The 21,797-nt window shown below is 45.0% G+C and overlaps 1 protein-coding gene and 2 long non-coding RNA genes across 5 annotated transcripts; all 3 read left to right on the top strand.

Annotated features, from left to right (window-relative positions):
* Positions 1-406: 406 nt before the first annotated feature.
* LOC310700819 (resistin-like) lies at positions 407-12,531 on the top strand. 3 transcript variants are annotated; one of them, XM_083490744.1, is made up of 5 exons: positions 461-492; positions 1,721-1,828; positions 2,360-2,499; positions 3,505-3,582; positions 12,328-12,531. In XM_083490744.1, exons 1-5 carry the CDS (start codon positions 476-478, stop codon positions 12,462-12,464), a joined length of 480 nt encoding a protein of 159 aa, XP_083346870.1. In that variant the 5' UTR covers positions 461-475; the 3' UTR covers positions 12,465-12,531. The 3 variants fall into 3 exon arrangements, with proteins under 3 accessions (XP_083346871.1, XP_083346870.1, XP_083346869.1); XM_083490743.1 differs by lacking the exon at positions 12,328-12,531 and adding an exon at positions 4,392-4,590; XM_083490745.1 differs by lacking the exons at positions 1,721-1,828; positions 12,328-12,531 and adding an exon at positions 4,392-4,590 and having other exon boundaries at positions 407-492.
* LOC310700350 lies at positions 8,729-11,883 on the top strand. The gene is made up of 3 exons (XR_014522578.1): positions 8,729-8,820; positions 10,694-10,848; positions 11,804-11,883. It is a non-coding gene; the product is annotated as an uncharacterized lncRNA (long non-coding RNA).
* Positions 12,532-15,876: 3,345 nt separating the features above from the next.
* Positions 15,877-20,834, top strand: LOC310700367. The gene is made up of 2 exons (XR_014522582.1): positions 15,877-16,074; positions 19,518-20,834. It is a non-coding gene; the product is annotated as an uncharacterized lncRNA (long non-coding RNA).
* Positions 20,835-21,797: the final 963 nt, after the last annotated feature.

The following is a 21,797-nucleotide window of genomic DNA, read 5'->3' on the forward strand; positions in this document are numbered from 1 at the left end:
TTTGTAAACACTAAGAACTTTCTTCAAAAGCTGGTTTCCTGGAAGCTGTTTGCACCACCTTTGCTGTTTTGCATAGAAGAACAGTGCTCCTGTTGTTTGCAAATTTGTATTGAGTAGCAAGGCTCTATTTTTATGCTGGATCGCAAGAGTGGTAGGTCCAGGGGGAAACCCCTGGAATGTCCTAATTCCATGGCTAGTTGCCATATTCCTTTATTGCGGTAGTTTCACAACCAAGAGTTTTGGACAAAAAGCATGCTCTGTCTCTTTGACCTTTGCTTTGTGAGCTAAACAAGGAAACGTTGTGAGAACATTGTGCAAGGTGGTGTTCTGGACAGCACCTGGGGGCGAGGGGGTGTAAAATGTTTTGAAAAGGTAAACCAATTGGATTAGAGATTTTGCAGCTCAGCTGTATTTAAAGGGGAGCAGTTTGCTCAGTGAATGAAACTTCTTGAAAGAAATTCATGTTTTTGAAGGTATGCGCTTTCTGACAAGGTAAGGGTATCTGACTAGGTATTATGTATGGTAGGTGGGATTTTGTATTTTCTGAGTACATAGTCTAAGTAAGGCTCTCAAGAGAAGCTTGTCAAACATTAATGCTTTATAATATATATTGTTAACTCATGCTCATAAATGACTGATTGATTAATAGCTTATCTCTTGTGGACCCAATCAATGAATTTCCTATTGAATCCTCAGTAGAGGTTACATTTTGAGAGCACTGAATGAAATAACTTTTGACTCTGCTGCAGATTCCAATTGCATACCTTCCAAGTGTCCCAATTTCTGATTTGATCACAGAATGTCCTGGTTTTTCTTTTTCCTCCCCTCCATGTTTTGGAGAACAATGAAATGTGGTGTGTGTGTGTGTAGGAGCAAAAACAGAATCCTATTTATACGGAAAATAAAATGCCTGCACCAGATGAAGCTGGTGTTCAAGGCCCTTCCTAAACATGAACAATCCACTTTACATTCTATAATTGCAATGCTTCACCAGCCAGTCATTTCTTAGGAAACACAGGGAGTGTTTATTCCTTTATTGTAAATGAAGCCTTACATTGTCTACTCAGATGTAAGTCCCACTGTTTTAAATGGAGCTTACTTCCAGGTAACTGGGTAAAGACTGAGTTGCCTTACCTGGCCATACTAAGCATTTTTACTCAGAACTGAGGGAAGTTTTTAATGTTTGATGTTTATTGTGTTTTTAATTTTCTGTTGGCAGCCACCCAGAGTAGGTGGGGCAACCCTGCAAGATGGGTGGCATAGAATTATTATTATTATTATTATTAGTAGTAGTAGTAGTAGTAGTAGTAGTAGTAGTAGTAGTAGTATTCTCATGATGGTGATGATGATCCACAGTGCTCTTTTTCTAGAAAAAGAAGTGCTGGAGCTCACCATGAATTCCTCCCTTGTTCTCTACCAGCAACATCTTTCCATCTTCCCACCCACCCACTTTCCCCTCTGCTTTCCCCATATATATATCTCCCAGAGACAGAGTCAGAGACAGAGAGTGCTTGAGGAAGGGTTCTGTGAAACTTGAAAGTTAAACCACCTCTTCATAATGGCCTCTATCCAGCTAACCACAGACAACAACCCGGCAGCAGCAATACAAACCAATGGAAGTTTTCAGACTCCATTTAGGAGCAGTCTCACTGCTTCAATAGGTGCAGTCTGGAGGCTATTAGTGCATGAATTGCAGTGTGACTACGCCTGTCTTCTCCAGGAAGTTGTACCAGGCAGCTGAAGAAAAGTACGGCACCCTTGCCATTTTTGCATCAAGAGCACATTACAGAGCACTCCAAACTGCCAACTGGTATCTTAAGGTGGGAAGGTGGGTTTCTACCTCATCTCACACTAGCTATATACAACACTGAACAAAAGATTCCAGCATTGCAGGGGGTTTAACTAAATAGATGATTGTTGTGGTAGTCGCTTCCAACTCTATAATTCTATGATGCAATGACTCTAGATGTTGAGCTTTTTTTTAAAGAAAACCTACCTTTCAGTCATCAGACAGTTTGCTGACAGAGCCCACCGTATTGCAGCCCACCGAGCACAGAGGACAGGCACAGGAAGTCCTAATAAAGACAAGACAAGCAGTGCCCCTACCTTCCAATCTTTGGAAGCGCCAAGAATCCTGGAGGTCTCATATTTCCTGTATGTGATTGGCTACAGTGAGGCTTCTGCCCTTGTGGCCTTTGTAATATGAAAAAAGGCCTCATGGCCTCAAACTGGGATCTTCAGTTGGTCCAAACAAATATATTGCTCCTGTGTCTTCTTATGATTCTATTTCTACTTGTAATCCTTGCCCTCTGGATTCTGCGATTCCTGACAAGGCGGCTGCACTTTTTAATCTCTGCAGGACGTTCTGCAACAGCATGATGACATTCGCCATATTCCTGTTCTTTGCTGCATTGATTCCTGCAAAGTACGCAAGTGCTCAGACATGTGTTATCGAGAGTCTGATTAATGAGAAGGTCCAGGCAGCAGTCGATTCCAAAGGTATTTGGATCTGAGTGCCCTTTATGATGCTAGAAACTCTGGGCCCTATTGTCATTCTATGATTCCCAGTTTCTTCTAGGTCTGCATCCAAGATATGGGAACTCTGGGCTGTGGATCACCAAACTGTTGCTGGGAAGAGGGATTGATTGTTAAACCACTCTAGCCATAGTAGCTCTGTGAAGGAACTAGAACACCACCATTTTTAACTGGGCAGCTTACAGTTAAGACTAAACATGTCTACTCAGAAGTTAGTTATATTGAATTCAGTTGTGTTTACTCCCAAGGTGAATGGAGTTAAGGTTGCAGCTTTGTCTTTTAAAGAACAACCCTATTCTGAATTGGGAAAGTCAGCACCTCATAGTGCAATCTTAACTATTAGGATTTGGAAGTAAATTCTCTATTTAGAAGTAAATCCAATGGGACCAACTCCCAAGTAAATGGGGTTAGGAGTGCAGCCTTAGCTAGGGGAGCAAAAGCAGGGATCCACTTCCACCCAACTTTCCAGTGACTCTCCTGGGCAAACTAGTTTACCACCCATGAACTGCAGACGCAGACAGACAGAGAGAGAGAGAAAAGCACCTATGCAACTACCAGCACTCTGAGAGAAGCTCTGTTCTGAACTTAAAAAGAGGGAGAATGTCAGCTCTGTGTCAGAGATAATTCCACAGCAAAATGAGATTTTTGTGGCCTGGAGAGGCATAACTCACAGAAGCTTGAGCGAGATTTCCGTTTTGTGCTATATACCCATACCATACATTTAAATCACATTCCCCATCCCAAAGAATCCTGGGACTTGTAGTTTACACCTCACAGAGCTACAGTTCCCAGCACTCTTAACAAACTCCAGTTCCAAGGATTCTTTTATGGGCAAATATGCATTAAATGTATGGTGTGTACATAGCCTCAGAATGAAGCCTCTGTTTCCTGTAACTGTCTAAATTGCACAATTAACCAAGTTTTCTATTTGATTCAGTGTAACTCTGATCCTCCTGTCTCTTCTTGCAGTGTCCTCAATCCTCGCGAAGGCTCAGCTGACTTGCACAAGCACATCTTCACCTGGTGCTGATGCTTTCTGCCCTTCAGGTGAGACATCTTGCTGGGAGAGAACAGACTGGGAGAAAATCTAGAGCAGAAAGACTGAGGCCAAGGGAGCAAGAAGAGAACTCATTTCCATGGAACTCTGTAGACATGAGTATAAAATATAAGCTCATAGCTGGGGGAAGCTGGTTGGGTTGCTTAGCTGGATTATTAGCACAACAGTGCCATATGCTGGATGGGAGATAAATATAGATCACCCATGTGGGTTAATTAATAAAAGATGTGAGCTAATTAATAAGAGATGTGGGGTAATTAATAAACTATCCCTAGATCCAAAGTGCGGGGCTAAACACGCTCCAGTAAGAGAGCCCCAGCAGAGTTTAAAAGACACAAAATGTGCAGCAATAGTGAAGTGTTAGGAATATAGACCTTCTAATTTCCTGTTTAGTCCACTTACATGTTTTAGTTACAAACTTCAAAGGTCTTGTTCATGAGCTATTTCATGCAGCAGCAGGAAAGGCACAGGCAGAAAATTCTTAGGTTACAAAATACAGAAAAATACAGGAAAAAAAAGCCCAGACATCTTGCCTGGTTGGCTTCACATTGTGGAAGAGAGTAAACAAAGGAAGTTTCACTTTCTTTTTCACCGGAGGTGAGCGGGTGTGACCTGAGTCTGGGAATACAATTTTGTGGTCTTGACCCCTTAAGCTTGATAGTTATATTTGACTGCAATATCCCACACTGAGCACTTGCACCTCAACTGTGTTGGTGTCTGATCAGGTGGATATCCTCCACATCATGGGGATTAAAGTGCTCCCCTGCCTGTTTCTCTAACTTCTCTCTTCCACTCCCAGGGTACCTGGCAACTGGATGTGCCTGTGGAATGGCTTGTGGTTCCTGGGATATCCGTGCTGATACTGCCTGCCACTGCCAGTGTGCCAGAATTGACTGGACTGCTGCCCGCTGCTGCAAAGTGGCCATTGTTGGCTGATATCTCCCCAGCTCCCTGTTGACTCCAGCTTCTATGCTCAATAAACATGCATGTTTAATTTTCTCATGCTCAAGTATTTTCTTTGAATGTATCTGGAGTGGCAGCTGCCCAGAGATGAGAAACTGGGAACAGATGAAGCTGCTGCCTTTACACAGAATTACCAAGAGTCCATCAAGCTCGTCTACGTTGGCTGGCAGTGGCTCTCCAGGGTTTCAAGCAGGGAGTCTTGTCCATCTAATTCCTGCAGGTGCTTGAGATCGAACCTGGGACCTTCTGCTTAAAATGCAGGTGCTGTAACCACTGAGCATCCACCTGCCTTTGCACAGCAGATTGCGGAGTCAGTATGGTCGATGCTGCCACTCAAATGTCAAGGACTAGCAGGGCTCCCTGTAGTGGCTGGAAGAGGTAGTGGCGCCAGACGTTCATCCAGGGGAAAGGGGGAGCTATTTATATGGTTTTGGGCCTTCCATGAGGCACTAGCCAGAGCTGGAGGATGCGGAGAGGGCTGGGCTGTAGTTTTTTATTTTGTCAATAGAGAATTAAACTACCAGCTGTTTGTCCTCTTGTGCTCAGGACATCAAGACTCCTAAGAGGCTTTGACTCTCTTCTGTTTGTGCCTGCTGCATCACGCTTTCATTGTGGAATCACACAATTCTACTTTTTCAGTACCAAAGTACATACTATATATGGGAAGGAAGAAAGACATTAGAAAGGCAGTAACTTGTTGACACAGGGTGGGGTGAGGTGGCAGTGCTTACATGGCTTCTGCCATGTAGAACAGGGGGCAAGCAGAGGGTACTACAAGGAAGCGGGTGGCGCTGTGGTCTAAACAACTGGGCCTTTTGGACTTGCCAATCCACAGGTCAGCATTTCTAATCCCCATGACGGGGTGAGCTCCTGTTGCTCTGTCCCAACTCCTGCCAACCTAGCAGTTTGAAAGCAAGCCAGTGCAAGTAGATAAATAGGCACCACTGTGGCGGGAAGGTAAATGGTGTTTCCATGCGCTCTGGTTTCCATCATGGTGTTCCGTTGCGCCAGAAGCGGTTTAGTCATGCTGGCCACATGACCCAGAAAGCTGTCTGTGGACGAACACCGGCTCCCTCGGCCTGAAAAGCGAGAAGAGCACCACAACCCTATAGTCGCCTTTGAATGGACTTAACTGTCCAGGGGTCCTTTATGTTTACCTTTACAAGTTGTGCATCTGAACCCAGCACTCACCTGTATTCCTATGCACATTCCCAATAACTTTAGGATATTTTACTGGATTTAAAAGACTCATCCATTATGAATGTGTTTTTAGCCTCAACCTTATGCCCCAAGAGGCTCATACACCAAAGGAATAAACAACGCTTGGTTTATTACATGAAATGAAAATGACAGGGTATATGGATGCCACTTTCAAACAGCAAAGTTACAATATAAGCAGGCAGCAAATCACACAGCATACACACCTTAAATCTAAAAGAGCGAGGTAACTCCATGAAAATGTCAACTCATTTTTCATTTTCATATAGAGTTAAGGTGTTCTATATCATTTTAAAGATAATCTTCAAAAGCTTCATGATCTGGCAAACAGTTTTTCAAAAGGGCACTTTACATCTGAGTAAAGCAACAAGAAGCATGACGTGCAAGATGGCTCGGATTTTCTCTGTTTTCTTCCCCTAAAGTTCAGTTAAAGACCTCTTCAAGAAAACAGATAATAGGTTAATTGTATTGATTATTGTATTGATAGTTTAGCTTTCTCATTTGGTGAAAAGACAGGACAATACAGTACTATGTTACGTTAGGAACAAAATCAGATGAGCTTATGACAAACTTACAATGGTTGAGTGTTACATTAGTCACAAAAGCACATACCCCCCCCATAACAAATGAAAATAAAAATGGATATGTTTTAACTTTATTTTCTTTGTTAAGGTTCTTAGCATTATAAAAATATGGTGAAATGTGTTGTACATGCAACATTTCTCGTGACCAGTGTAACCCAACAATGGCGCAACTTCCATAGCAGAAATATGTTGTCATGTGTGCCATTTAAACTTATTTTTAGGAATGTCATATTTTCTTTCCTGATAATCTAATAATTTAATAATTATTAGAGGAGCAATCGCAATGTCAAACTCCCTTTCGCTCCCTTTCGCTTAAGTGAGATCAGGCTTAAAAGGGAAGACAGGGAGAAGCCTCTGAGAGTTTCTTTTACTCCCAATCTCACTGCAGTCTTAAAGAGGGAGGAGGAAACCTCCCAAAGCTTCTGAGAGCATTCGTGACTCTCCCCCACGTTAATATTACAGTGATATCTGGCTTTAGAGGAAAGGCGGCAGAGGCCTCTGGAAGCCCCTACCTTCCTCTTTTTAAGATCACAGAAAGACCAGGCTTAGAAGGGAAAGAAAGACGCATACAGCTCATTTTTAGTGCTGAGTTTGGGTGCACCTGGAGCAATAATTTAAAATAAACACCACAAACACAGGGAGTCAGGAGCAGCCCAAGGCATTTTGCTGCTGGAGGTGTACGATAAGAAGCTGCATTCCTTATTCTGTGCACAAAATCTGATTAGAATGGTAGATGAATGGTAGAGGAGCCAGTGTGGTGTAGTGGTTAAAAGCGGTTGTCTCATAATCTGATGAACCGGGTTCGATTCCCCGCTCCTCCACATGCAGCTGCTGGGTGACCTTGGGCTATTCACACTTCTTTGAAGTCTCTCAGCCCCACTCACCTCACAGAGTGTTTGTTGTGGGGGAGGAAGGGAAAGGAGAATCTTAGCCGCTTTGAGACTCCTTAGGGTATCCTTAAAGGTAAAGGTAAAGGGAACCCTGACCATTAGGTCCAGTCGTGACCGACTCTGGGGTTGCGGCGCTCATCTCGCTTTATTGGCCGAGGGAGCCGGCGTTTGTCCGCAGACAGCTTCCGGGCCATGTGGCCAGCATGACTAAGCCGCTTCTGGTGAACCAGAGCAGCACACGGAAACGCCGTTTACCTTCCCGTCAGAGCGGTACCTATTTATCTACTTGCACTTTGATGTGCTTTCGAACTGCTAGGTTGGCAGGAGCTGGGACCGAGCAACGGGAGCTCACCCTGTTGTGGGGATTCGAACCGCCAACCTTCTGATCGGCAAGCCCTAGGCTCTGTGGTTTAACCCACAGCGCCACCCGTGTTCCCAGGGTATCCTTAGGGTAGTGATAAAGCGGGATATCAAATTCAAACTCCTCCTCCTCTTCTCCTTCTTCTTCAGCAGAGTCCTTCATCACACGCTAGTCTTGAAGGGGTTCTTAATACCTCCTCACACCATTGATTTGATTTGATTATACTCTTGGCAGAAATATGACAATTTGACTAGTTTTGAGCTATTGTAGCTGGGCCGGATTTTGTTGCATTAGTTTCTGGGTTTTAATTTGTGTCTGTCTTTGGATTTTATGGCTGGTTTTGATCTACCGCTGGGTTGATTGTTGACTTTTTAAATCATTTTATTGTATGCTTTGTTTTATTTTTTTCTGCTTTACAGTGTATAAGGAACAAACAGGGACATCCTATTCCATAAGAATAAGAATTTTGCTATTTATACCCAACCCATCTGAATGAGTTGCTACTCTGGGCAGCTTCCGACATATATAAAAACATAATAAAACATTAAACATTAAAAACTTCCCTATATAGGGCTGCCTTCAGGTGACTCAGTGTTGGATAACTCCATACCCTCCAACATTTGTCCAATGAAAATTCTGGTATTGTAACTGGGACAGCTTCTGTAAATCTGGGACGTCCCTGGAAAATAGGGACACTTGGAGGTCTGCTTTTGTAAAACATCTCTGTAAACACTTAGAACTTTCTTCAAACTCTGGTTTCCTGAAAGCTGTTTGCATGGCTTCTGTTGCTTTGCATGAAAGATGAACTGTGCTCTCATTGTTTGCAAACCTGTATTGAGTAACAAGGCTGTCCTTTTTATGCTGGATCACAAAAGCAGTAGGCCCAGGGGGAAACCGCTGGAATGTCCTAATCTCCAGTTGCCAAATTACTTTACTGTAGTAGAGTTGCCCCACCAAGAGCTTTGGACAACAAGTATGCCCCAGCGCCTTTACTGCCTGCTCTGTGACCTAAACATGGAAATGTTGTGAGCACGTTGTGCAAAGGGGTCTTCCGGGGGTGTTCCTGTTCTGGACAGGGTGCGCGTGTGCAACTGGGCAAGTGAGTAAAATGTTCTGAAAGTTGGATGAGAGCTTTTGCAACCCTCCTGTATTTAAAGGGGAGCAGTTTGCTCAGTGAATGCAACTTCTCGAAAGAAATTTGAGTTCCTCAAGGTATGTGCTTTTTGACAAGGTAAAGGGGGGGGGGAGGGAATAATCGTAGGCAGGCCCCAGCGATGTCAGCATATGCGGTGTGCCATATTGGTTGCTAGGTTTAGAGAGATGCTTCTGACTGATGAAATTACTTATGTGAGCACGGCCCAATAGCTCTGTCTCAGGCATCCCCAAACTCAGCCCTCCAGCTGTTTTGGGACTACAACTCCCATCATCCCTAGCTAGCAGGACCAGTGGTCAGGGATGATGATGATGAAGAGTTTGGATATGATAGCCCGCTTTATCACTACCCTAAGGAGTCTCAAAGTGGCTAACAATCTCCTTTCCCTTCCTCCCCCACAACAAACACTCTGTGAGGTGAGTGAGGCTGAGAGACTTCAGGGAAGTGTGACTAGCCCACAGTTCCCCAGCAGCTGCATGTGGAGGAGTGGGGAATCAAACCCGGTTCACCAGATTACGAGTCCACCGCTCTTAACCACTACAACACACTGGCTCTCACTACACCCACTGGATGATGGGAATTGTAGTCCCAAAACAGCTGGAGGGCTGAGTTTGGGGGTGCCTGCTCTATCTGGTCACCTCCATACAACAACCTGGCAATTGCATTAAAGGATTGAGGCTTGGAGGTTTTCAGACTTTTTAAGAATAGGTACAAATTGCTCATGTTTCAACAGCCAGTCTAGATGCATGAATTTCTGTGGCTTAGGACTGCCTTCTGCAGGAAAAGACATGGTTGTTTTATGAGGCAGCTAAGAAAGGTAGACAGCCACCCTTCCCACTTAAGCATTAAGAGGCAGCACCAGATTAGGGAGCACCTCTAAGCTGCAAGCTCATGCCTTGTGGGGTAGTCCAACCTCATACCACATGGGTCATATGCATAAAGGTAAAGGGACCCCTGACCATTAGGTCCAGTCGTGACCGACTCTGGGGTTGCGGCGCTCATCTCGCTTTATTGGCCGAGGGAGCCGGTGTACAGCTTCCGGGTCATGTGGCCAGCATGACTAAGCCACTTCTGGCAAACCAGAGCTGCTCACAGAAATGCTGTTTACCTTCCCGCCAGAGTGGTACCTATTTATCTACTTGCACTTTGACGTGTTTTCGAACTGCTAGGTAGGCAGGAGCAGGGACTGAGCAACGGGAGCTCACCCCGACACGGGGATTTGAACCGCCAACCTTCTGATCAGCAAGTCCTAGGCTCTGTGGTTTAACCCACAGCGCCACACGCGTCCCGGGTCATATGTATAACCTAGGTTAATAATGTATTTGGATTTCATTTCAGTTTTTTCATCCATATGCATGGCCATATCTAGGGGGTGGCAAGGTGGGCCCCTGCCAGGGGCGCAGGAGAGGGGTGTGTGCAAAATCGGCTTTAAATATGTCCAAAAATACATCTATAAATAAAAATATCAATTATTGCCTCATAAGAAAAGGTTTTTAATAGAGAGTGAATTGAATGGGTGGAGGGGTTGGGGTTGGAGGAGAGGCAGAAAGAAGAGCTAATTTGTCCATGGCTAGGGAGTGCAATCTGGATGGTTCTGCCAGGGGCGCAAGATCACCTAGCTACGGCTCTGTCCATATGTAGAGGTTCCTTGCTGCCACCAGAACGTTCAGGGTTTCAGGCCCCTCCTTGGGGATTCTCCAGTGCAGCATTTCACAAAGGACTTCCGTCTTGTCCCTAGTGACTCTGAGAGACCCATGGCCGTAAGTGGAAGTGGTGATGACATGTAGCCATAGGTTGCAGAAGTGGTTGTAAGAGTGAGTGTGAACAGGTTGCGGGAGAGCGCCTGCCCTACTGGGGGATGGCCAGTTTGCCATGGATGCTTTAGCTGAGATTCATGCATTGAAATAACTGCTCTCCCCCCCCCTTCTGTAGGAAGTTCTGCACCATCATGATGAAACTGATCGTTTTCGTTCTCTTAGCTGTGTTGATTCCTGCAAAATGTGCAAGTGATCAGCAGTCCTGTGGTTATCCATGTATTCCAGAGAGTCAGATTAACCAGAAGATCCAGGAAGCAGTTGATTCCAAAGGTATTTGGATAGGGATCCAGGCCCCTTTATGATGTTTGAAGCTCTGTGCCCCATTGTCATTCTAAGATTCCCAGTTTCATCCAAGACTGCCTGTTTCAAATAAAAAGTCATAGGACTTCTTTTGAAGATCTGGGAACCGAGGGTTATCACCAAAGTTTTACCCTGAACCATAATCCGATTACTCATACCAGAAAAGTCCTTATATGTTTTTTGTTTTTGCTAGATTAAAGTTTGTTAACGTGAACATCTTCAGCTTCTACTAATATATAGCTTGTACAAGAAATCCAAAAAGAGTCATGTGATATCTATAACATGGGAACCAGTCTTGAATTTTGGGCTGGTATTAGGGCAGTGTTTTTAACTATGGGTCTGACAAGCCACTCTTCTCTGCCTGTCGTGTAAGTTCCCACCTTATTTCCATGCCTTCCATATACATGAGACCTCAGAAAGGCAAGTGGAATATGACACCTACAACCCAAACATGAACGTGTTCAATCATTGTTGCATTTGTCCTCTTCAGTGTAGCCCCTGGCCTGACCTGCTGTCAGAAATAATCCCATGGGAGAATGGGACTTTTGTGGCCTGGAGAGGCATAACACCTATAAACTTGAGGGGGATTTCTGTTGTGGTTAAATGTGCACACACACACACACACACACACACACACACACACACACACACACACACAATGCATTTAAAACATCCTCCTCCCAGTATCCCAGGAACTCTAGTTTACCTCTCACAGAACTACAACTCCCAGCACCCTTAACAAATTACAGTTCCAAGGATTCTTTTGGGGACAAATGTGCTTTAAATGTGTGTTGTGGTCACAGCTTCAGATTGATTTCCCTATTGCTTGTAACTGTTTAAAGAGCAGGAGGAACAAAGAAAGCATTTTCTATTTGAGCAAGGATGTCATGTAGTATAACCTGAACTCTCATGACTCTTCTTGCAGTGTCCTCTGTCCTATTGAAGAGCCAGCTGGTTTGCACAGATGCATTTGCACGTGCTGCTGATGCCCACTGCCCTTCAGGTGAGACACTTTGCTGGGAGAGGAGAACAGATTGGGAGGAAATTAGAAGTGGGCTCATGGGGGCCAGAAGGGCAAGAACTGAACTCCCTCTCTGGGTAGACGCAAAACACATTTCCACAAATCTCTGCTTCCTTTGTGTAGTCAGTATAAAATATAAGCTCAGAGCTGGAGGCAGCTGGTTGGGTTGCTTAGCTGGATCATTAGCACAGCATGCACTTGCATCTTTACCCGCTGGTGGAAGGACAACAAGGAGGGACCCAGTCTAACTTCTCTAGGGAGGGATTTCCAAAGTTTGGGAGCAGCCACCGAGAAGGCCCTCTCCTGTGAATTGGACTCGGCAACAGACCAGTGGAGCTATTGTAACAAGGGAGTTGTATGCTCCCTCCATCCCATGGCGATTCAACGCTCTGCTGCCTGTCTCTCTAACTTTTCTTTTCCACTCTCAGGTCACAAGGCCACTGGATGTGCCTGTGGAATGGCTTGTGGTTCCTGGGATATTCGTGATGATACTGTCTGCCACTGCCAGTGTGCCAACATTGACTGGACTTCTGCCCGGTGCTGCAAAGTGGGCATTGTCGGCTGATGGCTCCTTGGCTGCCTGTTGGCTGCAGCTTCTATGCTCAATAAACCTGCATCTATAATTTTCTGAATAGTCTCGTGTGTTTTTTTTGACTTAAGAAAATTATACAGACAGCCTAAATTAGCATTGCCTTCTACCGATAAGAAATAATAACTATTACAATAATGAAAATACTAAAAATACATTTACTTCCCCTTTTGAACTTCTATTCTGGTTACAATATATTACTATTCTATAAGAATCTATTATATCCTTTGCTGTCCCATATATTATTTTATTTCCCAAATTCAACCTAACCCTCCCCTCCTCCCCACTGCTTCCCCTCACCTGTGTGAGATCTTCCCATCATAATATTTTTTCCCCTAGTTGCTTTAATAAAATAGAATAACATGAAAACTGTTAAATTATAATTACTTCTTTTGTCCTTACACGCCTATTAAGAGTTCTGCTGAATCTTTTCCTTGTAAGTATCTGGAGTGGCAGCTGTCTGGAGATGAGAAACTGAGTTAGACCAAACAATACACTGAGCTCAGAACTGCCTACGCTACTTGGCAGTGGCTGCCCAAGGATTCAGGCAGAGGTCAATGCTGTTACTCCAAACGGCTTCACCCTCTACTGAGAGAAAATGTAGGAGGTACTTGGCAGATTGGGGTTGGGCTGCAGTGCTTCCTGGGTTTCCCAGTGCTTGGGTTGCTGCCAGTTACTGGGAGGGAGAGGGTGGGGCAGTGTGGCCACAGCCGTGATGGAACCAAACAGGTTTCTCCCGCTGCTGCATGTCCACCATGCCTACTTCTCCAGCACCTCGCCATCCCCCCGTTGGTAACCAACAGCGACTTGAGCATTGGGAGGCCAGTGCAGTCCAGACCCACCTCGCAGGGCCCTGCCTACTGCCACTGGCAAAATATTTGTTCCCTATCCAAAGGTCTCCAACTGCAGCACAACTTGGGACACACATGTCAAGCCTCACAGTAGTAATGAGGCAGATCTTTATACACACATATTGTATGTTGAGATGGGATAGATGTCATTCTGTAACACAGGGGTCAGCAACCTTTTTAAGCCGTGGGCCGGTCCACCATCCCTCAGACCATGTGGTGGGCCGGACTATATTTTTTAGGGGGAAATAAACGAATTCCTATGCCCCACAAATAACCCAGAGATGCATTTCAAATAAAAGCACACATTCTATTCATGTAAAGACAACAGGCAGGCCGATGTTATAAGGAATTAAGTATAAATAGATTAATAGAATATTAAAGGAAAAAATAAGGTTAGAATGTGTTAAGATAATTATAGGATAGAAAACAGAGGAAGATGGAAAGGAATTGCTGAAACAATTAATAGAAGTGGAATACAAAAAGGGAGGTGTGAGGAGGTCGTTGGAAATAAGCGAATGAAAGGTAAGATATTGAAAATGTTTGAGGTGTTTTTAAACTGTTTTTGTTTGTTTTTGCTTTGTTTGTATTTGTTTTGTTCTTTTTCTTTTTTTGTTTTGTTTTGTTTGTAGTGTTGTGTTGAAATTATTGGAAAAGTAATAAATATCATTTAAAAAAAAAAAGAGAGAGGATATATGAAGGAATACCATGAAGCAGATGCATATTGAATACTATATAAAATAGCTCTCAGAGATGGACGAAAATGTTACACAGGCTGTAAGGGAAAACAGCCTGCCTTTCTCTTGCAGTTTGGCAGTGTTAATCCGACATGTTTTTCATATAGGTACCTTTGGAGAGAAATGAATTACCGTTCTGAGCAATTGCAGTCTATGGCACTTTCCCGACACTTGCCAGACTAAGAGCTGCACTTGCATGAAAATGACTCTCCATTAGTAGTGAGCTTTGCTCCCTTCCCAGTGCCCCTGCTTCACATTCCAGGCTGTAGCAGCAACTGGAGGACCTCAGCACCTGAGAGTAATTGTCCTCTGAATTGAGTAATTTTCCCCCTGCAGTTGCAAAGCAACTGGGTCAACAAGTTTTACAACAGCACAACTCTTACGTACTCTAAGAGCTGATGACTCCATATCCTTTTTATTTCTGAAACATCTTTTTTTTATGCCAGTCAAGTTTTACATTTGCATGCAAACATGTACAAAGCAATCCACTTTGAATTATTCATCTTCACACTTGCCATGCCTTTCATATTCTCTCATTACAACACAGAATCTTAATAAGCAACAAATAACAACTAAATTAGCTTTCAAACAGCAACACAAACTGAAAGATGAAACCTAAACCAAATGCATATTAGTGGAATTCAAGAAGGAAGATCAAATGTGTATATGTTTTGAAAAACTGCATGCTCGTTTTCCCGTTTCTACTTCTGATTTTGATAAGTCAATGTAGTGTGCCTTCCATAACCTTGATAGCAGATATTGCTAGCTCAAAAATATTTTTTTTCATGTTTTTCTTCATCTTCAAGATTTGGATTATTAGTATCAAGTATCAGAGCCAGTGTGGTGTAGTGGTTGAGAGCGGTAGTCTTGTAATCTGGGGAACCGGGTTCGCGTCTCCGCTCCTCCACATGCAGCTGCTGGGTGACCTTGGGCCAGTCACACTTCCTTGAAGTCTCTCAGCCCCACTCACCTCACAGAGTGTTTGTTGTGGGGGAGGAAGGGAAAGGAGAATGTTAGCCGCTTTGAGACTCCTTAAAGGGAGTGAAAGGCGGGATATCAAATCCAAACTCTTCTTCTTCTTCTGTTGCCTTGTGCATCTACTCAAAAGAGATAAAAGGGGGAAAGCCATAGCTCAGTGTAAAGGGAGATGGGAAAGGTTTATCTCAATATTTTATTCTGTTGCTCTCAAATATTATCTATACATAGTAAATTCCTGCACTCTGCTAGGATGGTTAAAACAGCCCAAAATTGCAGTTGCTTGCAAAAGCCTAAACCAGCTACTTGAAACTGCTGATGCTAGCTACAGGTCAGAAGGTCGCTTCCTGCCCAGCCAGAAACTGCTGTTAACCGAAAAACCACTAGCAAGATGTTTCCTGCTTTACTTCTGCTTTTAAGTAATGCAAGAATAGGAAGAGATACGAAGGGAAAGCTTAGCTAGCAAAAGAAGACACGTGTACAAGGAGGTGGGAGGGAGTGCTTGGCTTAGCAGAAAGACAGGAATGTTTAGCAAAGCAATAAAATGTGTTTAGCAAGCAATATTTGCTAGCCGATTGGGGAAGTCTGCGGGTATAAGAAAGTCCGCTGAAATGTCTTGCTTTACAGCCAGTATATTTTTAGGAACTATCCAGTTGGCTGTCTCTGAGTACAGACCTTGACTCTGTGCTCAGATCTCAATAAACTCTTTTTCTCCAAAGAAGATTTTGCTTTCCTGGTACTTTTGTTCCCTCCGAGGTCCAAAGGGATGGCGTGGCTAATGGATCCCTAGGTAAATAAGGCTTCATCTCTCTGGGGGCTCGCCCGGGATTTGCCCCCTTCCCAAATACGGACCAGAGGGCCAGGCTCAACCAAGGTGAACAGCTCCGATCGGCGTTCGCATTTCCAGTGCACACCCTGCCAGTTTGTAGGGGGAGATTGCCACACCGTCCTGGAGCGGAGACATCTAGTTGAGGGAGAATAAGAGGACAGAACGGCGCCGAGGGGACAGGTCCGCAGCGGAGAAAGGTAAGCCCGAAGGAAAGGGCTAGGGGCCCGAAGGAAAGGGCTAGGGGCCCGAGGGAAAGGGCTAGGGGCCCGAGGGAAAGGGCCAGAGGCCTGATCAGCCTCACCTGGTAGTTGGCAGTAGAGTGCCCGTGCAGTAAGAATGCCACCAGGAAAGGAATTGGTAAAGGTTTGGGAAAGGGAATGGGGCAGAGGGAATTGAGTGTTTTGTTGACATGTTGTGTGTCAGATACTCCAGTGGATGAATTGTTGAATGAGGGCCAAGGCTTAGTGTCCCCTTGGCCGAGCGATTGTAGGATTGTGCATTTTCTGACAAACTGTAGCATGTGGAGTGTGAGAGAATTTTGAAACCCAGTTAGGAGCGGTAGTATCTGAAAAAATAGGGTCTGGAGCAAGCCAATGTATTCCTCTGGAATGCTTTTTAAATAATTAGAAAACAGCCACGAAGAGTGATGATTCAAATTGAAAAACAGAGACTCAAAACTTTATGTGAGGTGGACTTGCCAACCCAGGGAACTGCGTGGCTTTGATTTGCAATTAATCAACCCCCTGTGGCAAATCAACCCCCTGTGGCAAAATATATTAAATGTCCACCCAGACCAGATCCCCTATATCTCTACATGGAAGACCAATGTAAAAAAAAAGAATCTACCATGGCTAAAGTCTTGCTGTGACAGCAACACACAGAACAGGATTTGTACAGTGAAGCCTCTGGTGTTAGAAGACCCAGAAAATGAGGAGGGGGAGTGATTAAGCCACCACCTTACACTCCACCAACAGCCCCTCCAATCCCCCCCCAGGCCAAGATCAAGAAGCACAGGGAGGTGCTGGTGTAGGGGGAGGAGGACCTGCGAAGGAGGATAGTGAGACGGAAGAAGAGGAAGATGAGGAAGATAACGAAGAGTTTAGGAAGACACTAGATGATATGAATCAAGGAAAGAAAATGTGGACAGAAAGACAGAAAAAGAGACTAAAGGAGTTTGTAAAGCCATTTGAGGGAAAAAGTTGGATGTAAGCCCTTTGTTAGTTGAGGCAGCAGAATGCTGCACCCCTGAAAAGAGGAAGAGATGGCAACGTAAGTGGGGACAGGCGGCGAAGAGAGTTATGTCTCACAGACAGTATGAGAAAACCAGGAAGGATCAGGCAACTGGAGAAATGCCCCTTCAGAGGGTTTATGATCCACCAGCCCCTGTCCCAGCTGGACAAACGAAGGCACCACAGACAGCATATACCCTTTTCAAGTGCAGATGTTTGTAATTGAAGAAATCAGAACCCCTCTTTTGAGGAGAATCCAGCAAAGATTGTAAAATTGTTTGAAGGGATTTTTTTAAAACCTATAATCCCACTTATGATGATGAACAATATCCCCTGGACTCACTACTAAATACAGAAGCATTGCTTGGCCCCTGCATGAGTCAACTAGGGGAATAGAGAAGGATCCTTTTATATGGGGCAGGGAACAGCAGCAGGCTTTTCAGGATCTCAAAGTGACATTACAACAAGCCCCAGTGCTTGGCACCCAAACCCCGAGGAGCCTTTTACCCTGTTCATAGATGAAGACCAGGGGGGTAACCAAGGGAGTCTTATGCCAGAAACTGAAAAATTGGCAGCAACCCGTCGCATACTTGTCAGAGAAGCTAACCCCAACAGAACAGAGATTGCCCCCCCCCCTGTATGAGAGTGATTGTGGCAGTGGCCACCCTACTCACAAAGGCAGATAAATTCACGTTTGGACAGGACACCAGCTGTGTGACTCCAAGAGGAAGTGCCAGATGCTGTTATTACATTCACGCCTGAAGTTTCAGGTTACCACAGCCCTTAACCCAGCTACCTTATTACAGGTAGGAGAAGGTGAACAAGGGAGCTGCCCACTCAGTCTTACCTGTGCCTGTAACAAAACCCACAAACCAAGTGGTTAATATAATTGGAGCCACAGGTAAATCACAAAAGGCCCCGTTTTTGCAGTCTGTTACCTGCTGCCTAGGTGGCCAAGTAGTCCAGCACAATTTTTTTTGTATATACCAGAGTGTCCCATTCCTTATTGGGCCGAGACTTGTTAACAAAATTACAAGCCCAGATTTCCTTCCAACCAATGGGGGAAGTAATGATGACAACTGGACCAGCAGGAGAGTTTTCTTTAGAAATGCCCCTGAGAGACCATTGATGCTTGATGATGGTAAAAGAAGAGGAGGGAATCCTCCCTGTTAGCCTGCTTCATGATGTTGACCCTGGACTATGAGCGGAAGATAAAAACCAATACCCCGTCCCACGACAGGCAGCTGAAGGAGTGTGGGTGCATTTGAAGCGATTGCTTCAACATGGAATTTTGAAACAATGCCAATCACAGTGAAACACCCCACTGTTGCCAGTGAAGAAGGAAGATGGTGGGTACTGCATATAGGCCCCAAAGTTCTGGAAAATAGGAAAGGATGAACAGGACTTTGAAAAACCATTGACCCAAGAAACAGGGTCTAATTGGGTGTTCATGTTGCCCTTGGCTTTGCTTAGAGTTTGTAGCCTCCCATTGAAACGTATTCACTTGTCACCCTTTTGAAGTGATGTTTGGAAGACCGGTTCCTTATGTGTGCATGCTTTCACCTATCCCTGCTCAAGATGTGGAATTGAACAATTATGTACAGTCTCTCTCTCGAGATTCTCTCTCTCAACCCAGGCCCGAACTCCTTGCGTGACCAGTTTGAGCCAGGTGACGAGGTGTGGATAAGACTGGTCCCAGGCACCACTGCAACCGTGCCGGAAGGGCCCATCTGCTCTCCACACCCACAGCTGTGAAGATCGCTGGCACCACCCCTTGGGTCCACCACATCCAAGTGGGGAAAGCTGCTTCAGATTGGACTGTGTCTCAGCATCCTGAAGATCCCCTCCAGTGACGACTGCCTTGCTGATATCACTCCAGAGGCTGATATCTCTACGCACGGTGAATAATTGGATGGGAGGGGCGCCCACAGGCAGCGCCCCCAACGTAGACATTTGTTCTCCAGCCAATTTAGAGGCACCACCAGAACTTTTGATATTGGTACCAGAGCTCACTCCAGACGATGTGGAACCACGTTACACCCTTGATGAACAGCAGTGGACCAGCCAAGAAGGAGCAACGCTCCAGGAAGGACCAGACAGCCGTGTTTTTGTGCCCCAACATCTGGCCAGCACAATTGTGAAGAATTACCACGAGTCCACCCATTTGGGAGGCCCAGCTGCTAAAGCACACCTTGGGAGAATATTCTACCTCAACTAACTGCTGCTATATCCCAAAATGTGCCCTGTGCGCCAACCAAGAGACTGAGAACTATCACCCTTTGAACTTCTATATGGCAGGCCAACCCCTTTCGTCCGAGACATCCCCGCCAGTTTGGGGCAGATGGGAGATCACATCACCCAAGAACAAGTGCAATCCCTGTGTTTGTTGTGTGTGTTTGCTTCCTTTCCAGGTATTCCCTCGAGCGTACACCTGCAGTCCCGTGGCAGTCTCGCTGAGCCGGTTCACCAGTCCCTCTGGGTGACAGCGTCTGGCGACCCCCTCATCCCCAACTGCAGTGAAAGTAGTCGAGGTGATCCCCTGGGTACATCACACGCATCTGAAGAAGGGTGTCTGGACTTGCAAAAGAAATCCTGCTGACCCTCTGAAGTTGATCATCACCTTGTGTCTGACGCTACCAGGAAAAAGCGTTGGGCCACGGGCAACGCGATCCTGCGACTAATCATCACAAGGACAGTTACAAAGACTTTCTCTTTTCTCTCTTATTTTCTTTATTGACTTGCTCTATGTCTTATTGCCCTGACCCCACCGAACCATACCAACCCTATTGGCCTGCTGGCCTCTGCTACGACTGGTTCGTCTTGCCGGTGGTAAGAGATGGCGTGCTCCTTGGCTATTGGAAACTGGGGTTTGATGAGATTACCGTATTGAGACACCCCACTACCCCGTTGTGGCTCCTCTCCCACACCACTGACCAGCACGCGTGGACAGTGCTCTTACGGGAAGCTGCAGAGACGATCGAAATCTATCTAGTTCTGGACCGCTCTTGCTGTTGTGGGAGGGTAGTCAACTGTTATCTGGAAGGTAGAGCACTGTACCAACCTCATTTGATAGACCAGGTCCTACTCTTAACCCAGGTGATAGATGGGACGGAACCTATCTTAATGCAAGTATTGCAGGGGTGGGAGCCTTAGCCAGGTGTGCATTGAAATTACTAAACAAGTGCCAGTAAGAATTGCCACCCCAGGATTTCAGCTTCCATATGCTCTGGTCACTAGGGAGGCAGCACGAGAGTTCAATCCACCCAACAGGGTTAGTAGAAAAATTGACCCACATAGTGGGAGCATCAGCTCACCGGTGGGCTCTCATCCTTGAGGCTCAACAGGTAGTCGGGCACAAATATCAGTGGGCTCTTCAACAATGAGCACACCCCCTGAATATTGGTGGGAGGAACCATGGAGATATTGGGTTTGGTGGGTAGGAGTGATATGTACCGCCCTTGTCATATGGATGGTCTCGTATTTCTGTTGGCATGAACGGTATCGTATTTGTGGGAAGAATAGGCCCAATAATGCTTCTATTACTTTTCTGCTTCTGTATACCCTGCTTAATGCAATGCCTGCAACATATGATGGGAAAGATGATGTCTCGCATGATGGGACCTCGCGTGATTGCTGTAATGAGAGAATATAGACCCCTACCCCAGAACGAATCTAAGTAATAGATTGTTCAAAAGAAGAGGACGGAGTAAAGGGAGATGGGAAAGGTTTATCTCAATATTTTATTCTGTTGCTCTCAAATATTATCTATACATAGTAAATTCCTGCACTCTGCTAGGATGGTTAAAACAGCCCAAAATTGCAGTTGCTTGCAAAAGCCTAAACCAGCTACTTGAAACTGCTGATGCTAGCTACAGGTCAGAAGGTCGCTTCCTGCCCAGCCAGAAACTGCTGTTAACCGAAAAACCACTAGCAAGATGTTTCCTGCTTTACTTCTGCTTTTAAGTAATGCAAGAATAGGAAGAGATACGAAGGGAAAGCTTAGCTAGCAAAAGAAGACACGTGTACAAGGAGGTGGGAGGGAGTGCTTGGCTTAGCAGAAAGACAGGAATGTTTAGCAAAGCAATAAAATGTGTTTAGCAAGCAATATTTGCTAGCCGATTGGGGAAGTCTGCGGGTATAAGAAAGTCCGCTGAAATGTCTTGCTTTACAGCCAGTATATTTTTAGGAACTATCCAGTTGGCTGTCTCTGAGTACAGACCTTGACTCTGTGCTCAGATCTCAATAAACTCTTTTTCTCCAAAGAAGATTTTGCTTTCCTGGTACTTTTGTTCCCTCCGAGGTCCAAAGGGATGGCGTGGCTAATGGATCCCTAGGTAAATAAGGCTTCAAGTGGTAGAACATCTCCTTTGCATGCAGAAGCTCCCAGAGTTGGTTCCTGCCATCTCCTGGAAGGACTGGGAATGTCCCTGTCTGAAACCCTGGAGATTTCCTGTTAGTGTATATGGACCAATGTTTTGACTCAATATAAAGCAGCTATCCTATGTTCCTAAAAATAAGCCCTATTGAATTCAATTGTGCTTACACCTTGGAACCATGGCATAGGACTGTTAAGTGTAATTGTTTAATTGTACATTGAAATGGACAAAAATATATTTATATGCTCTGTATGTGTATTACTAAAGTGGCATGGAAAATTCCATTGAGCTAAACTAAAGAGCTCTCTGAGCATC

This window comes from Podarcis liolepis (assembly GCF_965112155.1).
Source record: "Podarcis liolepis genome assembly, chromosome: 2".
Taxonomy (NCBI): domain Eukaryota; kingdom Metazoa; phylum Chordata; class Lepidosauria; order Squamata; family Lacertidae; genus Podarcis; species Podarcis liolepis.